This window comes from Danio rerio, chromosome 12, assembly GCF_049306965.1.
Source record: "Danio rerio strain Tuebingen ecotype United States chromosome 12, GRCz12tu, whole genome shotgun sequence".
Classification (NCBI taxonomy): Eukaryota; Metazoa; Chordata; class Actinopteri; order Cypriniformes; family Danionidae; genus Danio; species Danio rerio.
Genome location: NC_133187.1, coordinates 42,486,700 through 42,507,596, shown reverse-complemented (window position 1 = coordinate 42,507,596; position 20,897 = coordinate 42,486,700). Strand labels below are relative to the sequence as shown.

At 33.8% G+C, this 20,897-nt stretch overlaps 1 protein-coding gene across 3 annotated transcripts in view; it reads right to left on the bottom strand.

Annotated features, from left to right (window-relative positions):
* Nucleotides 1–20,897, bottom strand: part of cdh12b (cadherin 12b) — a 321,993-nt gene that overhangs the window by 19,770 nt on the left and 281,326 nt on the right. For all 3 annotated transcript variants that reach the window (XM_021480407.3, XM_021480408.3, XM_073918845.1), the window contains exons 9-10: nucleotides 9,373–9,494; nucleotides 3,210–3,327 (exon numbers count right to left, since the gene is read on the bottom strand). In XM_021480407.3, the coding sequence (XP_021336082.2) occupies nucleotides 3,210–3,327; nucleotides 9,373–9,494 (240 nt within the window). The remainder of the gene's footprint in view (nucleotides 1–3,209; nucleotides 3,328–9,372; nucleotides 9,495–20,897) is intronic.

The following is a 20,897-nucleotide window of genomic DNA, read 5'->3' as shown; positions in this document are numbered from 1 at the left end:
TATCGAGAATTTAGTGAACACACCGTCGATCTTACACTACAGAGTGCTGAATCCTTTGAGGTCTAAAAGATTTCCTTTTTCTCAGTGGGGAGAGCATTTGAGCCTGAACATCTGATCATCAGTCATGATTTCAGGAGCTAGTGAAGCTTCTTCACATCATGTCATCTCAGTGTCCGAAATAAAGGAGTGCAAAAGCAAGAGCTTTTATTCTCTGTGCGTACTGTAAGTACTTTCTTACATTTAAGAACAGAAATGTTATTTATTATTATTTTTTTTAATATATTAATATTTTAATATATTTAATACTTTTTATCATTCAAAAAATAACCCAATAAACTCCTATTTCTCATCCTATTTCTCCTATTTCTCATCTCGCGCACACAGACCTGCTTGTACAACACTGGATAACATCACATCCGGTCGGCCGGTCGCATACGATCTAGTCGCAGGAGTTCAAATATTTCAACGGTTCAAATATCTCAATTCGTATCCAAATTTTCCGCATACGGAGATGATCAGAACTCAACGCAGCTCTCAGACTGCTCTCCATTGGAAATGAATGACTTCTGGTCTGTCGCTTGTCGTGTGCAGTGGAAAGGAGGCTTAAGTTTATCACTTCCTGAAGGCGACTTCATCTTTCTGACCCTATCAGCAGAATTAATCAGTGAATGTTTCTTATTTTTCCATGAACAGTCTGAACAAACTGATTTATTAAAGGGGTCATGAACTAAGGGTTAGGGTTCTCACACTATGCTATCTGAAAAATGCCCCGGCGCGGTTCAGTTGCCGGCCCTGGCCTGGTTGGAAGAGGTGTGCAAAAGCACAGTTTGGTTGGGCTTTGGCGAAGGATGTTTGTAGTGTGAGTGCAAAGCTTGCCGGAGCCTAAAACTGAAGACACAACGTCACTTTTAAGAGACTGTATCATATGGATTTATTACAGTTTTTTTTCCAACTGCCTACACACAAAATCTTTTCTTGTCAAACAATTTCTGAAATATCTTACTCAAAATGCAAAACTACACCTCAAATCTAGATAACCAGAAGCAGTTTCTCAGCTTTGAACTCAATTTTCAATTGCATAAACATTTTATTAAATTTTTTTTCTTGAAACTGAATTATTATTGCATGAATTATTACACTTTACAATATGTTTTATTACACAATTTTATTCTTACTTTTTTAATTTGTATTTTCTAGCAATTTTAATCTTTTTACATTATAATCACTTCAATCTCAAGACTATTTTCGTTCATTTATTTATTGTTATTGGTCATAATAATTCCCCATAAATACTGTGTATAGAAGGCAGCATATTTTTCTTTATGATTTTTCTTTATGAGTTATGTTGTAAAGAATGCAGCTACTGTATGATGTCTATAAAATGTGACTCTCTGTCCACAATCAGAAGAAACAGAAAGAGTTTGTTCTTTAAGGTAAACCCTCCAGGCAATAGCCGTTCAAAAGGTTAAATGGCTATAAGCAATGCAGCTGTTGGTTCTTAAAATAAAAACATGTGCAATGTAGTTGGCTTTTTAATATTCAGAGAAACTACATGCTGTTGTAGACTTAGCTGACATCATGACATTATGAACCCTGATTCGTCCTCATGACCCTGTTCCTGTGACCTCCCGCTGACCTGCGTTTTCATGACAGCTGACCATTTTTAAGAAACTCCTGCATGTTTCAGGTACTGCCGACTCTTTCCTTCTTGTTTTTCTGAACTGCCCTCAGCGGAAACTGTCACCTTGTCCTTATAAATCACATCTTAAGTGAGCATTCATGCCTGAAGTGAGGACAGGCACCGCAAAGGCCAGATCAACAGCACATCCACTGCCATGAAAAACAATCAACTATTACATCACGCGTCCATGCCCACAGGCTTCCTTCTAATCTAAGAAAAGCTTTAAATGATTAGTTCAAGATGGAACGCTGCCTGATATTTTATGCAAAATGTTAAGTTCTTTCTTTTTTTAGTTGAAAAGACTTTAAGTATGTGTTAAAAGACTTTAAGTGGTGTTTGTTCAGTAGTTTGAACTTTCAATGCAGCCAAAAAAAGCTAAGGAATAAGTGTGTATCTACTGTACCAAGTGATCTGCAGTTAAAATAATAATAATATTAATAATAATAATAATAATAATAATAATAATAATAATAATAATAATAATAAACAATTAAACAAACAAATAATAATAATATTATTATTAATAATAATAATAATAATAATTAATAACAATAATAATGACAATAATAATAATAACAACAACAACAACAACAACAACAACAATAACAACAATAATAATAATAATAATAATAATAATAATAATAATAATAATAACAATCATAATAATAATAATAATAATAATAATTATTATTATTATTATTATTATTATTATTATTATTAACATTTTTATCACAAAAGCCTGCATCTCAGAGCTGGTGTCAGATTAATTTATGTTTAAAAAATACATAATTTCATGTATACATTCATCTATTTATTTAGCTATGAAAATAACCAATTGTTTTAGGTGATAAAACCCTTATTTCTCAGCTGTGATTATGTAGAGACATTTGTAATTACATTGATACTGCAATTTGGACGTTCAAACCATTGAACACCATATATACAGTAGCATGTACATATAAAATAATATAAAAGACTATAAAATATTAGTAAACACTTGATATTTATATTTTCTTGGTTCCATTTTATTGAAATTTTCTTATTGCAAAATTTTTTCATGAAACGTAAAATCATAATAATAATAATAATAATAATAATAATAATAATAATAATAATAATTATAATAATTAAAAAAAAAACACTAATACATAGTAAATATTTAAATACCAAACAAAAAATAATACTAAAACAAACACAAATACTACTACTACTACTACTACTACTACTACTACTACTAATAATAATAATAATAATAATAATAACTATATAATAACAACAATAATAATAATAATAATAATAATAATAATAATAATAATAATAATAATAATAATAATAATAATTATTATTATTATTATTATTATTATTATTATATTTATTATCATTATTATTATTATTTATATAAATAACTATACGATTTTAATAAATACTAAATATTTATATTATCTTAGTTCTACCATTTTAATTTAATCTTCTTTTTTTTACATGAAACGTGTGTATATACAGGTAATATAAGTACAGTCTAACTCACTGCCGAAGTCTCTGATGGTGAAGTTTTTGGTCTTCACTCCTTCTTGAGGGGATCTGAAGGAAAATCTTTGTCCAGCTTGGGGAAGATCCTCGTCCTTTGCACTGATGATCTGAATCACCTGAGGTGAGACAAATGTAATCCAAATATTATCAATCAGAGTTTAATAATTGATCATAAATTGTCTCTGATAGCACATTTAAACACTGCTGGACTCCCAGAATGGGGCTAAAAAATCCAATGCTTAATCGCTTGTTTAATTATTTAACAGTGAATATTAAAGCATTTCTTAATGATTCATGAAGGTTTAGTTTACACAAGCATACAAGCTCTTTTAAAAATATTATCAATGTTATTATGCTATGGTATCATTATCATTTCAATGAAACTGAAATGCACATCTTCAGCACTTTATGGGCAAACAGTTAACGGTTAAATCATCGAAATGCTGCTAAGACAAAGAATATTCAGTAAAACTGAAGGGGGTGCTAATGAGACTGTCATAAAACCTTCAGAATCAATGTGAATGAGATTTTATTCATGCGTATGACAACAGTTAGTAAGTGTCATTTGCTCAGTTATGTCGATTTAAATGCAAAGATGGCATTGTTTGTTATGACATAACTTGAAATAAACAAATACATCACAACCAGTCTTAATCTTTGTCATGCCAACTTGACAGCACCAAGACACCAAAACTTGTCATAAATCCGCCATAAACATAATTGTCATGGGTTTATTGTAATTGTGTAATGAATATTTGTCTGATCACTTTTTCAGTGGAACACACAGTATTTGTTTTTTAAATGTATCATTAATTTTGTGATTACAATTTCATAACATTTTAATACAAATTCATCTTGTATCACTGTAGTTGAGGCATGATTTATTTATTTTATTTTATTTATTTTAGTTTTATTTATTTTTTTTACAAATGACGCTGTTATACAATTCATGACATATTTAAAATGGCTTCATGATAATCATGTTTATGACAGATTTATGTCAAGTTTTGTTGACTTGGTAGTGCCAAGTTGTCATGATGAATACAAAAACAGATTGTGATGTATTTGTTGTGATCTATTTGAAACAAACTGTGTCAAACTCTGTGATTCCCTCCTCTAACCAGCCAAGGATGCCCTCACCTGATTATTGACTGTTTCATTCAATCACTACATTTCCCAGCAATCCCGTACCTGCACTGATTACCAGTCCATCTGAGAACATTCTACCATTTATTTAAGCCAGTCATGTCGAAAGTTTAGTTCTGACCCCAATTACACACACCTGGGCTAGCTAATCAAGCTCTTACTAGGCTTTCTAGAAACATCCTTGCAGGTGTGTTGAGTCAAGTTAGAGCTAAAATCTGCAGGACACCGGCCCTCCAGGACCGAGTTTGGACACCCCTTTAAGCAGACTGTTTTTACTCACACACTGCAAAGTCTTGTTCTCCTATTGTTGACAATTCTGAGCATTTATATCTGTTTTTGTCTTCCTGTTGTGACCCTGCCTTATTATTATTTGTGTTTGTGTGCTTCTTGCCTTTTAAACTGTTTAGTTTGAGTTTTCGGACAATAATTGTTTTCTGCCAACCCTGGCTATTACCCTGGTGTTTGACTACAATCTTGCTTATCCTGCTTCATTCAGCACTACGGCCCTTGACCACTGCCTGTTATGCCCCATTCACATGGGGCTTCAGCGTCAACGCTTGACAGAGGGCGTGTCTGAAGTTGGGGCTGACGCGATCGTTATAGCAGCGTCAGCCAATAAAATTAGTCATCAAACGGCTACTGTCTGAGCTGGTGTATTTACATTCAGCGATCTGATTGGCTGATGCTTCTGCCGGTGCATGAAAAGATGAGCAAATCCCAACTTCTGCAGCGAGCAACGCTTCTGAAGCGTCGCCAACGGATCCACAATGCAGTTCGACAATGCCTGACGTCACCCATTCAAAATGAATGGGAAGCATTGAAGCTGACGCCCCGTGTGAATGGCTTACTACAAGCTTAATAAAACCTGCAAGATGGATCCCGATCCTTGTGACGAGGCACTACACAATATCTTAACTGAGCACTTAATGACAGTTGTCATGAGAATGCATTAACACTCATGGCATGTGTCATGTCATAATTATTAAGGTTTTATGACAGTCTTATGAACTCCACTTTCAAGAAAAGTGTTACTGAATATTCAGTAGAGACACATTAGCAAAACTTTATGATTTAAAAGAAAGGCAACTCACTTTTCTGTGCTTTACATTTATGAAACAATTAATCTGCAGCACATTATAAAAGCCAGACACAAGTGCATGGCCGTCTGCGCTTAATAATAATGTTTAAACAAGTGTCCCTGTGGTTTTTCTGCTCTATTCTGCATCTAAAACCGACGAGTTTTCTTTTGCATCCAGCGATCATGATACACTGTGCACTAACATTAAAAGCAGAAGGATGCTGCGTGGCAAATGGATGTCTGTATTGCCCATCTCCCGCTGGCATCACCTGTTGTAGGGCTGTCACATTCACCACAGGTGCATGCTGGGTAGGACGATTAGCACATCGCTAATGCATCACTTACACACCAGGCTCTTTCTGCCCAACGTATCAATCAAAGCCAGAAATGCCAGACTTATTCAAACCAAGAGAAAGTGGGTTTTTAATATAACACAGCTTTTTCCCCTTCTTTTCCTTTTTTTTTTCCTGGCAAGTGAAACAGGACAGTGAAATTCATTCAATCGTTCATTCATTTTCCTTCAGCTTAGTACCTTTATTTATGAGGGGTCGCCACAACGGAATGAACCGCCAACTTATCCAGCATATGTTTTACACAGCAGACACACTTCCAGCTGCAATCCAGTACTGGGAAACACCCATACAACCTCTCATTCACACACATGCACTAGGCCAATTTAGTATATTCAATTCACCTGTACTGCATGTCTTTGGATTGTGGGGGAAACAGGACCACCCACAGGAAACCCACGCCAACACATGGAGAACATGCATGGAAAAAGTTAAGATATAAATAAAATAACATAAAATGAACCTCACAATTGTATGCAGAAAACATACAACTAATGCAATAGAAAAAATAGGAAAATATGAAGGACGAAAATTATATAGAATAAAAAAGAAGAAAAAAAAAAAAACTCTAGCAACCACCTAGAAAATAAAACTTAATAAAATAACTAAAAAAAACTGCACATCAAAATGCTGGAAATAAACAACTAGCACAAAGTTAAAAAAAAATAAAAAAAATCTCACATTTGTTTCCAGAAAACATACAATTAAATAAAATAAACAAACTGAACTGCACAACAACACTCTGAGAACAAACAACTAGTGCCAAGTTGAAAAAAAAACAGATACAGTTGAAGTCAGAATTATTAGCCCCCCTTAGATTTTTTTCCCTTTTTAATTATTTCCCAAATGATGTTCAACAGAGCAAGGACATTTTTACAGTATGTCTGATAATATTTTTTCTCCTGGAGAAAGTCTTATTTGTTTGATTTCAGCTAGAATAAAAGCAGTTATTTAAAAAAAAAACCTTTTAAGGTCAAAATTATTAGCCCCTTTAAGCTATATTTTTTTTCGACTGTCTTCAGAACCATCCATCTTTATACAATAACTTGCCTAATTACATTAACCTGCCATGTTAAATATCTAGTAAAATATTATTTACTGTCATCATGGCAAAGATTAAATAAATCATTTATTAGAGATGAGTCATATATTTATATAATTTTTTTTTTTCAACTTGGCACTATTTATTTGTTTTCAGGCTATTGTTGTACAGTTCAGTTTTTTGTTTTGTTTAGTTTTATTTTCTAGGTTGTTGCAAGTGTTTTTAAACAAACAAACAAACAAACAAACAAACAAAAAAACAAACAAACAAACAAACAAACAAACAGATAAACCAATAAAACCAATACAAATAAGTCTTGCATTTGTTTTTAGAAAACGTACAGTTAAATAATTTTAATAGAATTAGTGCCTCCAAAAAAAAAATTTAAATAAAAACCAAAAATAATACATAAATATTACAAAAATAAAATACAATATGTTAAAACTATAACCTTCCCAGAAAATAAAAATAAACAAATGGAAAAAAAACAAACCAATTAATTAATTACAATAAAATAAAATATTTTTATAGAACAAATGCCCTTCAAGTAGGGATGTAACGGTATTGTAAATACCGTCATACCGCAATATTAAATTTTTTCGATATTACCGAAGTCGCATGACTCGGTAAAACTATAGGTCTTCAGAGAAAATTTGCTCAGGCGAATGAAGCGAACGGGAGGTAGCTAAAACTTCATTTCCCATCAGCCCCGGCGTGGCCATAATCCTTTGCGGTCTGTTGTCGCTACAGATCCAGTAATGCGGAAATGGAGTGTGCTGCTAGTAGCGGAGATGAAAAAAAGATGGAAATGATCGAACCTAAAGCAGTGTTGTCGCCGCGCACGTTCTGATCAGCTGTGTTGTGGCGCGCGTATTGTAAAGCGCCGAGGGGGGGTTGAGCGCGCATATTCAAGAGAGGTGTTGTCGCGCGCCTACTGAAGGGCTGGACGGAGGTTGTGTCGCGTCGCGGGGGCACTTTTGATCGTTTTGGAAGGGCATTTTCTATCCAAGACTAAAAAGGGCATGTGCACTGCACAGGTTGAGCCCTATGTGTGCACGTGCCTGCAAGTTGGGGAATACGACTAATAACAGTCATGGGGACTGCAGAAACACAGCACACTGTTCAGATTGATGCAGACATTGACTTGTACCGCAAAGAGACCTCTATCTCACTCATGGTTTGTCTTCTCAAGTGGGGGAAAGACAATGCACAACGTTACCCACTGCTGTCAACATGGGCCAAGTCATATCTCTCTTGTCCCAGAAACCTCAGTCCCAAATGAGAGGGGTTTTTTCTGTTGCAGGGGACATTGTAAATACCCAGAGATAACAGCTTTTACCAGATTATAATTATATGATAATTTTTCTTTAAACCCATCTCTATCTAAGTGAGTGATTAAATGTTAAATGTGATGAGTTTTCAACAATACTAAATTGAAACTTTATTTTTTTACATGGTTTAATAATTTTTTTGTTATTAAAATTGAAGTTCCTGTTTCAAAGCTAACAGATAGATGGCTAATTTGTATGTCATTGACACTTTTGGCACTTTTTTGGAGTATTTTCAAAAGTTTTTTTTTTTCTGTAAATGATTCAATAAATACCGTACCGTGACATTCATACCGAGGTATTACCGTACCGTGAAATTCTGATACCGTTACATCCCTACCTTCAAGACAACCTGGGCCATGAACAAAAATAAATACAGTAAGATAAAATTATAAAAACCCGCCTAGAAAATAAAACTAAATTAAACAAAACAAAAGAACAACATCATTAAAATAAACAACTAGCACCAAATAAAAAAAAATAATAAATCATACAATTAAAATTATTTTAATAGAAGAAGCGAACCAGGAAAATAAAACACACACACACAAAAAATAAAAAAATAAAAAAATAAAAACTAGCAACCACCTAGAAAATAAAACTAAATAAAATAGCAAAACAAAACTACACAAAAATCCTGGAAACAAACAACTAGTTCTAAGTTAAAAAAAAAATAATAATAAAAATAAATAAAATAATATATTGATATATTTAAAATAATAATAATAAGCCTCACATATTTTTCATACAAATTAACTTATTTTTAATAGAACTAATTTACCAGGAATCACCAAGGAACCACTTAGAAAAGAAAACTAAACAAAACAAAACCGCATCACAACACCTTAGAAACAAACAACTAGTCTTACTTTTGTTTTCGGATAATATGCAAATGAACAATTTATAAACAAATATGAGAGAAAGCATTGAATTGTATTGTATAAAACAACAAATAGCTTGTTTTTAGAATGGTTTACTAGTTGGATTGAGTTTAAGTGGGTACAGTAGGCCAGGAAATGCAGACTGCAAACACACACACACACACACACACACACACACGCACCCTAGAACAGGCGTTTACTGCATTTTCTGGATTTAATGAGAGTGTCAGAGTCTGCAGTCTGTCATACATCATCTTAAATGGCTCATTAGAGCAGAATTGGTTTTGGACATGCAAACATACACACGTGCACACACAAGCATTTATATTCACTCACCTGGCCGATTTTAGCAGTCTCGCACACGAAGGTCTCATACGGCATAGCCAGCTCTGGAGGAAACTCATTAATGTCCAGCACATGAACTGAGACGGCCACTCGACTGGTCAGCACCGGGTTATCTAGATAAACCACACAAACAGCAGCCATTACACACACTACACTGTAAAAAAAAAAAAAAATGTAAACCAATTACTTCAGCATGTTATAAATACATGAATTATTTTGTTGTCAGTATCAAATAAGTAGGAAAAGACATAGAGCATAGATTGTATTATGAAGAAAGAACATTATGGTTTTTTTTTAAATTTTTTTTTCATGTAGAAACACTGAAGCAACATCTCATGACATCAGCCAGGAAATTAAAACGTGGCCACACATGGGTCTTCCAAACAGAACGTGACCCTATACTGCCAAATTAGTTAAAATGTGCTTTAAGGACAACAGAGTGAATGTTTTAGAGTGGCCATCACAAAGACCTGATCTCAATCCTATAGAAAATTTGTGGGCAGAGTTGAAAAAACTTTTGCGAGCAAGACAGCCGACAAATCTGACTCAGTTACACCAATTCTGTCAGGAGGAAATTAGTCCTTCAAACTATTGTGAGAAGCTTGTGGAAGGATACCCAAAACATTTGACCAAAGTTTAAAAACTTTTTTACAGTTTAAAAGCAAAGCTAAAAAAATGCCCAGGAAATTTATGTAAACTATTGACTGTCTAGAAATTAATAAAAAAATATCCCAAAAAAAAAAAATCTCATTATTCTGGCATTTAGCAAAAGTAAATCATTTAGGTAATCCTAACAGACCTAAAATAGTAAACATTTAGTATGATTTACCATCAGACATTTTTTTTTAATGGTTATGTTCCTTTCTTTAGAATGTATGTAAACTTCTGGTTTCAATTGTAGGTTTTGTGTAGTCTAAAAATTAATATGTATATATATATATATATATGTTTTTTTTTTTTTGCAATTGACTAAGTCTTTAATACTCACTGTAATACTATGTCTTCTGAAAACTATACTAAAAAGCTCCTGCTCTAGTCATTTCCATAAATCATGTTTTTTTTTTTTGTTTTTTTTTGCATTCCTCAATGCATAGTTAAAATAAATAACAACAACAACAAGGCGTATCAGTGGTTAGCACTTTCACCTCACAACAAGAATATTGCTGGTTCGAGTCCCGGCTGGGTAAGTTGGCATTTCTGTGTGGAGTTTGCATGTTCTCCCCTTGTTGTCGTGTTTTTTTTTTTTTTTTTTTTTTGGGTGCTCCAGTTCAACCCGATCAACGAAAGGTAACTTGCTTCTTTGTGGATGTTTATAAATAATCAATCAATAAGAAATAAGGTTAGCTAAATCAAAAACAGAGAGTCTTCCAATAAGCAACAGCAAAGTACAACTTCAGAGATGTTTGCTAAAATAAGTTAATATCTTTAAGTTCTTTTTTTTTTAACACACTGCATTTTAGCAGTAAGAAGCTACAATACAGATTATTGAGCTGAAGCTTGACTACAAAATTAAATCGCAAATCAAATCAAAATTGCAATATCTGTCAAAAAAAACAAGATTAGATATTTTCCCCAAATCGCACAGCCCTAGAGTATGTGTGTAAATGAGTGTGTATGGGTTTCCCAATACTGGGTTGCAGCTGGAAGGGCATCCGCTGTGTAAATCATTTGCAGTATAAGTTGTCGGTTCATTCCGCTGTGGCGACCCCTGATGAATAAAGGGACTAAGCCAAAGGAAAATGAATAAATGACATTAAAATGCATTGTATTTCCTAAAGATGACGTGGTTCTCAACCTTTTTGTCATCAGAGCCCCCTATAAGGAAACATTCCAGTCCTCCACACACAACCCTTTTTAAACTTCAGCAAAGCATAAAAGTGATTCAGAGCCATTTCTGCCATTGTAGTAAATTCCCATTGATAGCAAAACACAGGAGAGTGAAGTAAGATCTAAAAAGCTTCTCCACTTCAGCATTTGACAGGGGTGTCTCTGAATAACACCTATAAAGAGAGCTGTTGTAGAGCACTTAAAGCACTTCTTCTATGATTCCTAGTCAATGATACACTTTCAATGCTGCTGAGAGTGATTTTGCAGAGTGTACTGCCACCATGTGGTTTTACACCGAACACTAAATAACATTCACAACCTTTCATATCTATACAGCCTACTCATACACTAACAGAAGCCATTTTCATTCATTCATCATTCATTTTCTTTTCAGCTTAGTCCCTTTATCAATCAGGGGTCGCCACAGCGGAATGAAGCGCCAACTAATCCAGCATATGTTTTACGTAGCGGATGCCCTTCCAGCTGCAACCCATCATGGGAAACATCCTTACACACTCATTACACACATGCACTAGGGTCAATTTTAGCACACCCAATTCACCTATAGCACATCATGTATTTGGACTTGTGGGCAGGGACGGATTAACCAATGGGCATTATGGGCACAAGCCCAGGGGCCCATGCGCACTTGGGGGGAAAATATAAATTTTGGAATGTCTATTTAGGCTTGGTGCAAATAGCACACCTTGTTGAAATAAACTAGTTGAGTGATTCATGACTATCACCATCTGATTGACAGAGACAACATAAGCAAAGAGCACAACAAACAGCAGTGTGAGTGGCGTAGCTTATAAAGCGCATGGCGATCGATCATGAACCCGGTTCGGAATCCAGCATCTGATGAACACATTTTTCTTTTTTTTCCTTATTGCATATCAGATTTTGTCTACTCTTCATCACGAGGAAGATAAGTAGGAATCATTAATAAGTGTCTGTAATATGGAGGACCCAGATTCATGGAACTGGATAAGAGAGGTGTTATATCCAAAACGTATGCATTTTTAATTTATAGAAGTTATACATCAAAAATACCCTTAAATATACATTTTTAGCACTGCTTGAGTGAACTGGAACAAGTATATTAAAAACCATTAATTTTCAGTAGTATACTAGTACTGTTGTATTAGTATTACTAATACTAGTTGTATTAGTATTTTTTTTTTCAAAGTGTGCTTTAAATGCTTTAAAAATACGTAAAATCTTTGTAGACAAGAAATAGATGTACTGTATATTATTATATTATATTTAAAAAAAGTGGGCAATTAATTAAATAATTTAAAAAAATATATATTATATTAACCTTATTTTTATATTCAACTATAGGGGTGCAGTCAGGTAGGGTGCCTACAAGACATAAGCCACGTTTCCACTGTTGCATCTAAAGCGAGCGAGCCAGGGCGAGCCAAGGCCAGCCACATTTCCACTGTCACTTCCGGGGCCTGATCGCGCCAAAGCAGGCTTTCTCAGGGCCAGCGGCCAGCCTTTTTCGCCCCGCCAATTACCTTAGGCAAAAGAGGGCCAGCTGGTGCTTCAGGGCGGAGTGAAAGAAAAGGCGGACTTTGCCAGAGTCTGGTAAAGATGGCATGCCGTCATTACACTAGTTTTCCAATCACACACATGTACAGTACATGCACCAAACAATTAAATAAAAATGGGAAAAAAACATGTAGCCTTATAGGCGGTGGGTCTTTTTGCTTAAAAGTTTGCTTAAATTCTTTTTGCCCTATTGTTTGCCTTTTAAATGTACCGTTGTTGCATAAAATAATAAAGTTTTAATTTATAAGTGACATTCTTTGCTGCGTCCTGCTTGATGTTTCAATCACGCATGATAATCTTTACACCATATCAAAGACACAGCAGACAGTAAAGGTTGTCGAGAGTTTTTGTCAAGTTGTGTTTGTGCGCAAAACGTGCGCGTCTAGATGCCTGTATGTGAATGTGTCACCGGGCAAAAGAGTGCTCCCTTCACAGCTCTGTTGATGTCGCGAGTAGCTTTTTTCCAAAAAAACTTTACAAATTACATGTCCACATTTGTAGACTCAAAACAATAGTGTCATATCTTGGCCTCTGAATTCTTAATCCGGGCCTGCTTGTGGGGGAAACCAGAAGACCCAGAGGCAACCCACGCCAACACGGGGAGAACATGCAAACTCTACAAAGAAATGCCAACTGGCCCAGCCGAGGCTCGAACCAGCGACCTTCTTGCTGTTAGGCGATTGTGCTACCCACTGCGCCACCACGATGCCATTTTCATTTAATAATTTGGTAAAGAATATGAAGGGTAGGACAGTGTGTGTGTCTGTCTGTGTGTGTGTGTGTGTGTGTGTGTGTGTGTGCGTGCGTGCGTGCGTGTGTGTGTGTGTGTGTGTGTGTGTGTGTGTGTGTGTGTGTGTGTGTGTGTGTGTGTTGTGGCTCCTGCTGTGTGTGAATGAACTCTTCTAGAAGTGTGTGATGAGCTCAGCGTGTCGCAGCAGAAGTTGAGAAGGATCTGAACTCACTCCTGCAGGAGACTCAAATCAAGCCAAGACCTGAGGCTGACCTTCATACTCCTGATCTCAAGAGTGTGTGTGTGTATGTGTGCGTGCATGAGTTTGTTTCCGAGTCTGTGTAACAAAGAGACGAGGGAGAGAGTCCATGTTTTTTGTGTAAAAGTGTGTGTAAGAGAGAGAGACAGAGATAGAGAGTGTGTGTGTGTGTGTGTGGTGGGGGTGTGCCTGGGTTTGTGTCTGAGTATGTGTGAAAAAGAGAGAGAGACCGTGTGTTTGTATACAAATGTGTGTGTGTGTGATACAGGGAGAGTGTGTGTGTGTGCACAAGTGTGTGTGTGCATTTTTGTGTGTGTGTGTGTGTGTGTATATGTCTGGAGGAGTATGTGTGTGCGAGTATGTGTACGTCCATGCGTTTCTGTATGAATGATATTCATTTTTACATTCATTCATTCATTTTCTTTTCTGCTTAGTCCCTTTATTAATCAGGGGTCACCACAGCGGAATGAACCACCAACTTATCCAGCATATATTTTACACAGCGGATGCCCTTCCAGCTGCAACCCAACACTAGGAAACACCCATACACTTTTGCATTTACACACTCACAATACGGCCAATTTAGCTTATTCAACTCACTAATAGCAAATGTTTTTGCACCCAGAGGAAAGCCACGCTGTATTTTTTTGCTAGTCTCTCTCCCTCTCTCTCTCTCCGTGCTCGCTCGCTATCTACCTCTCTCCCGCTTCCACCCATACAGTGGGTCCGATTGGCAACCGCTGCCCAGCTGTTTGCAGTGACCCCCCTGACATCACCCAAGGTCTCCAATCCAGCCGCTGACACCGTGGCATAAAAGTGGTGACAGGAGGGAGGCCCTGAATTTCTGTGCTGTGCTGTGTGTCAGTGAATTTGATATCCGTTTACTGTGTGTTACAATTTGGTACCTGTCCATTGTTATTTGTCTGTTCTCCATTTGTCTACCGTCAGTGTCATGCGCATCTGAGGTTGGAGAGGTCGGACAGGTAAGAATGTCGCGCGACATACATTGTGCACACGTAGTTTGAATATCTCTGTTGTTAGACACACTAGGTAAGGGTCTCATCGTATATAAGAGTAGGTTAGGTAGTGCATAATAGATGCGAAAATTTCTTTTCAATAACAGCTGTATTTTTCTTTTGGATAGTTAGGGTACAGGTTGGGCCAATAGGTTGTTTTGTTTTATTTATTTCTATTGTTTGGACGCCGCCTGCATCTCATTTCTCCAACTCTCCCATCTATCTGTTCAAACGTCTTGTGGCCAATTTGTTATCTGTAAATTTCAATGTATCTTTGTCAATATTTATTGTTCTTTCTATACACATATTTTTGCATTTATTATTATCACTATCTTTGTAAATAAACTCACTTTATTGCATTTAGTAATTCTTGGTATTTTGTCACTCACTTCAAAAACATTAAATGGGGGCTCATCGGGGATCTTAAAGATTCCCAAAATTGAAAGTGAAACTATTTGCATCCACATATATATCTTGAGTGTTGGGTGGTGTTTGTGTGGGAAGAACATGCAAACTCCACACAGAACTGCCAGCTGACCCAGATGGGGCTCAAACCAGTGAACTTGTTGTGAAGCAATCATGCTAGCCACTGCACCGCCGTGCTGTGAATTTTTCCCTTGTGTTGGTAAAAAGAGCTGGTTAGAAAACAGCTTTTAAATCATACTAAATAAAGTATATCAAATATAAGACTGCACAATATTTTCTGTGAGGGTTAGAAGACTATACTTACAAACAAAACAAATCAAAACAAAAAGTGCAGACTAGAACAGACTAGAAACTGATGTTTAGTAAAATGAAGAGTATGGTAGAGTTGATCTGAGCTGTGACACATCCTCATTCTGCAGGTCTGCCTGTGTTTCTGCTCCAAACCTCCTGCAGCAAATGAGTATGTGGCCACAGCTTGAGTTAAAAATGTTTGTGCTAACTATATACTACAGGAAATGCAATTCACTTCTATTTCATAGATTATAAGATATATTTCATAATATAGAAATTAAAAAAATAAATAGACAAATGCACAAATAAATGTTTATTTAATTTATTACTTTATTTATTAAAATAAAATAAAATGACACCTGACAAACTAATGTTTATCTAATATTTATGTTAGAATGATGCACTGTAGTGTTTAACTAATATTTATTACATTATTTATTAAAATAAAATATAAAATAAAAAAATAAAATAAAGCAAAGCAAAATAAAATAAAATGAAATGAATAGAAAATTATAAAAACATAAAATAAAATAAGATACACCTGACAAACTAATGTTTATCTAATATTTATGTTACATTACAAGGTTTAACTATTATTGATTACTTTATTTATTAAAATAAAAATAATTAATTGCTAGCGTTAATCTGAGCTCTGACACATCATTTTCTGCAGGTCTGCCTGCGCTTCTGCCACAAAAAATAAAATTAATAATAATAATAATAATAATTTAAAAAATTATAAAATAAAGTGAAATAAAATAAGAAATAAAATAAAGTAAAAAATAAAATAAATAAATAAAATAAATAAATAAATAAATAAATAAAAATTAAATTAAATTAAATTAAATTAAATTAAATTAAATTAAATTAAATTAAATTAAATTAAATTAAATTAAATTAAATTAAATAAACCTGACAAACTAACCCTCAGGTTTTATTTCCTAAAAAGTTGATGAAAGTTGATGAAAGTTTCAAAACAATTGAAGAAATATTTTCTGCTGAAATTAACTCTACTGATTTTGTTTTGCATTTAATACATAAAGAGATAAATATTAAAATTTATGAAACAAAGTGCATTTATGGTAATATTAGTCAATTGCAATTTCACCAACAATGCATTATTACATGACTCACATCTTTATGATAAATGTTTTTTAAATGCGCAACAAGTAGATGAAAGTGAAGTTGAAATTTAAACCAAAATACATAAAAAATAACAAAATAAGATTGAATTATTGATGCATATAGCTGATATGACTGTTAATATTATTCATGCAAATATACTTTTTTTGCATTATGCTGGCAATTAGATTTATACCATTTTACAACTCACTTCAACTTCAATGTTGACTTAAATGACAGATTTGACCACCAGATGGCGGTGTTTAACAACAGAGAAATGGTCAATTCCCCGTATGACAAAATGACAGTGCTTTGAGAGAGTATTAGCTCTGTTAATTGTGTATCTTTGGGACATTGAATAGACATCTGCTGTACAGACACTAGACTATAAATGTAGATTTCACCACAAATTTTAAATAAGGCCCTTTTTAGAAGATTAATTAATCTTTCTGTTAGGAAAAACAAGCTTATTACTTTATCTAGCAACTTTATTCTAGTCTCTGATGTTAACTAAGGGCAGAATTGTTTATTATGAGCAACAAGCGTGGCGTATTTGGAAACTGCTGACTCCAGCCTGCCTCAGCACTTTCATATTTAGTACAATGAGATCCAGAGGCATCTAAACAGCTGGATCTCCACCTGGTGTGACATTAAGAGTAGTGAAAGCACAGAAGAAGAAAACAGAAGAAGCTGTGATTTATGCTGTAGTGTGATGATGATGATGGTGGTGTTGAACAGGTGTTTCTCCACACCTCATAATCACAGCTTCTGACAGATAGAAGCGCTGTCATGCGTGATTTACAAGACTTGGTGTAATATTATACATCACGCGCTGGCGATAGCAGCATTTATAAGGTGTAGGACAAGCAAAATAATGACTTGTAAAATGCTTTGCAGTTATATAATTAACACAGCCGAATGGGTAAAGTGGATGAAGAAGTTTTGAGTATAGCATCTGTTTTGCTGCTGCTGTATGTTTTGTTAAAAATTATCTTAGCAAATATTTTGTACTAATATTTAACGACAACAACAACAACAACAATTATTAATATTATTATATATATTTTTTTACTACGATCATTATCCTTATTATTATTATTATTATTATTATTATTATTATTATTATTATTATTATTATTTTTATTATCATTATTATTATAATTATTATCATTATTATTATTATTATTGTTATTATTATTATTATTATTATTGGTATTATTATTATTATCATTATAATAATAATAATAATAATTATTATTATTATTATTATTATTATTATTATTATTATTATTATTATTATTATCATTATCATTATTATTGTTATTATTATTATCATCATTATTATTATTATTATTATTATTATTATTATTATTATTATTAATATTATTAATAGTAATAATAATAATAATTATAACAACAACAATAACAATAACAATAATAACAATAATAATAATAATAATAATAATAATAATAATAATATGGTGGCGCAGTGGATTGCACAACTGCCTCGCAACAAGAAGGTTGCTGTTTCGAGTCCTGGCTGGATCAGTGGGCGTTTCCGTGTGGAGTTTGCAAGTTCTCCCCATGTTAGCATGGATTTTCTCCAGGTGCACCGGTTTTTCCCACAGTCCAAAGATATGCTGTATAGGTGAATTAAATAAGCTAAATTGGCTGTAGTGTATGTGTGTGAATGGAAGTGTATGGGTGTTTCCAAGTGTTGGGCTGCAGCTGGAAGGGCAACCACGTTAAGTTGCCGGGATAAGTTGTCAGTTCATTCCGCTGTGACCCCAGATTAATAAAGGGACTAAGCAGAAAATAAAATGAATGAATGCATGATTTTAGTAGGATAATGTGTCACTGGATTATTGACGCTGAATATTCTAGTAATGTATAAATTACATTTGAAATAATATTTAGCAAGAAAACATTCATTTAAAATGTAAAAAATATTTAACAATATATTAGTTTTGCTGTACTTATAAAAAAAAATTTAACATTTAAAAAAAACATTGCCTTTTACAGTTCCAAATAGTATGTGATTATATATATTTTCAAATTCACATATTACAACCTAATTCATACCTTTAAAACATTTAATAAATAAACAAAATAGAATACAGTTCAATTAAATAAAACAAAATTCCTAAAATAAAAATAACAGAAATTAAAATAAATGAAATTACATTAAATTACATTAACTAAAATATAATAAAATTAACAGAAATAACGTAAATAAATTAAAATATAATTAACACAAATGAAACAAAATTAAATTACCTAAAATGAAATAAGACTAAATAAAATTAATTAAATTAAAATAAAATAAAATAAATATAGATTTTTAAATTTCATACCTACATTCATACCCAATAACAGAAAAATAACATACAAAAGTTTATATTTCCATGTTTAATTGAATTGAATTGAATTGAATTGAATTGAATTTTTTCCTTCGGCTTACAAATGTAAAAAATAAAAATATAAATAAATAGATTTTTAAAGGTATGAAATTAATACTTAATACCAGAAAATATTTAATTAAATTAACTTAAACACGTAATGTAAAATTTTGTCTGCTGTGTTTTCTGTTATTATTATTATGTAAAAACAAATTCAGCTAAATAAATATCAATGTAAAAATCATCTTTTTTTTTTTCTTTCTACAACCTAGAAAGCCACGACTTACAAATGTAAGACTATATTCTTCTGTGATTCCTCTGAATCTGACAAACTCCATTAACAGAGCCAGTGGAACAGAATGTTAAAAACTGACACTGATAGTGAATACAGCATGAATAAAAATAGGTCTTCAAACACAGACGGGACAATTCCCAGCGCATTCGAGGAGCGAAGTTTAACAGCCCAGACGTGTGCTAAGACTCTCCTAAATTAGCTTTAGAAATCACAATTAGCATATCAGCAGCTCAACCTTGAGAGACGGCCAGTAATAACCGTCCCGATGGCCGTAAAGGCTCAACTTTTAATGACCTCTCAATCCCCACTCCGTCTTAATGAATGTGAGTCTGTAATTTTGATTGAGCACCACATATTCTTCAAGATAATGGCTTTGGTGAGTCTCGGGCGACTTGATGACGATGGATTTGCTTATTTACGTGTTGATTCAATCCACAGATCTTTTCCTGACATAAACGCAATTACAGCGGTGACATCTTTGATGCTGGTGCTTGATCGCCTTTCAAATTACGTCCGAAAAAGAGTCGACGGGAAATGGAGTTTGCAACCTCTTTTGTTTCCGTAATTGACGGCTTTACCAAGTGAAATAGACAATTAATGTTGAAAAGTAAAACTGTGAAAACTGACTTGACAGACTTGGGAAAAAAGTGTGAGTTAAGTAGATAAAAGGAAATTAAATACACATATTTGAAGTCAAAATTTGCCCTCCGGTGATTTTTCTTTTCTTTTCTAAGTATCTTCCAAATTATGTTTAACAGAGCAAGGAATTCTCACAGTATTGCCTATAATATTTTTCCTTCCTAAAACTTATTTGTTTTATTTCGGCTAGAATGAAAGCCGATCCTATTTTTTTTTAAACTACCCCTCAAAAAACAATGCCAGTGACTCGTGACCCTCAATATCCTCTGAGGTGGTAACAAATATATAGACCTTGTATACAATGGTGCATTCCTACCAATAGGTTCAAGTCTATTTATCGTTACATTTTTGAGAATGCCACTCGCAGAACATCCTCCATGTTTAGTTGTGGCCTGAATTTATTTGTAATATACATGAGTGCCGTAAAGGTGTCAGAAAGTTTAACCTGGTGCCATAGAATCAATTTACTGCATCAGACACTTTTGCTGTTTCTTTACTGTAATGTAATCACACCAGGGGTCGCACAATTTGAAAGGCTGATAGTTTTTTATTTATTAATGTAACTATTCATTTTTCTTTTTTTCTGTAGGTTATTTCTACCATTATTTTTTACACTTTTGATATCACCAAGCAACCCCCCACCCCCATAACCCCCCTCATCCCCCCACCCTCCTCCCATTGTCCTGCAACCCCCACTTTGGGAACCACTGGTCGAACCATAAAACCATCGCTATACAATAACTTGCCTACTTACCCTAACTTAACCCAATTAAGTTTAGCCTTTAAATGTCACTTTAAGCTATATAGAAGTGTCTTGAAATATATAGTGAATTAATATTTACTGTCATCATGGCAAACATAAAAGAAATCAGTTATTAGAAATGGGTTTTTCAAACTATTATGTATAGAATATGTTGAAAAAGTCTTTCCATTAAACAGAAATTAGGGAAAATAA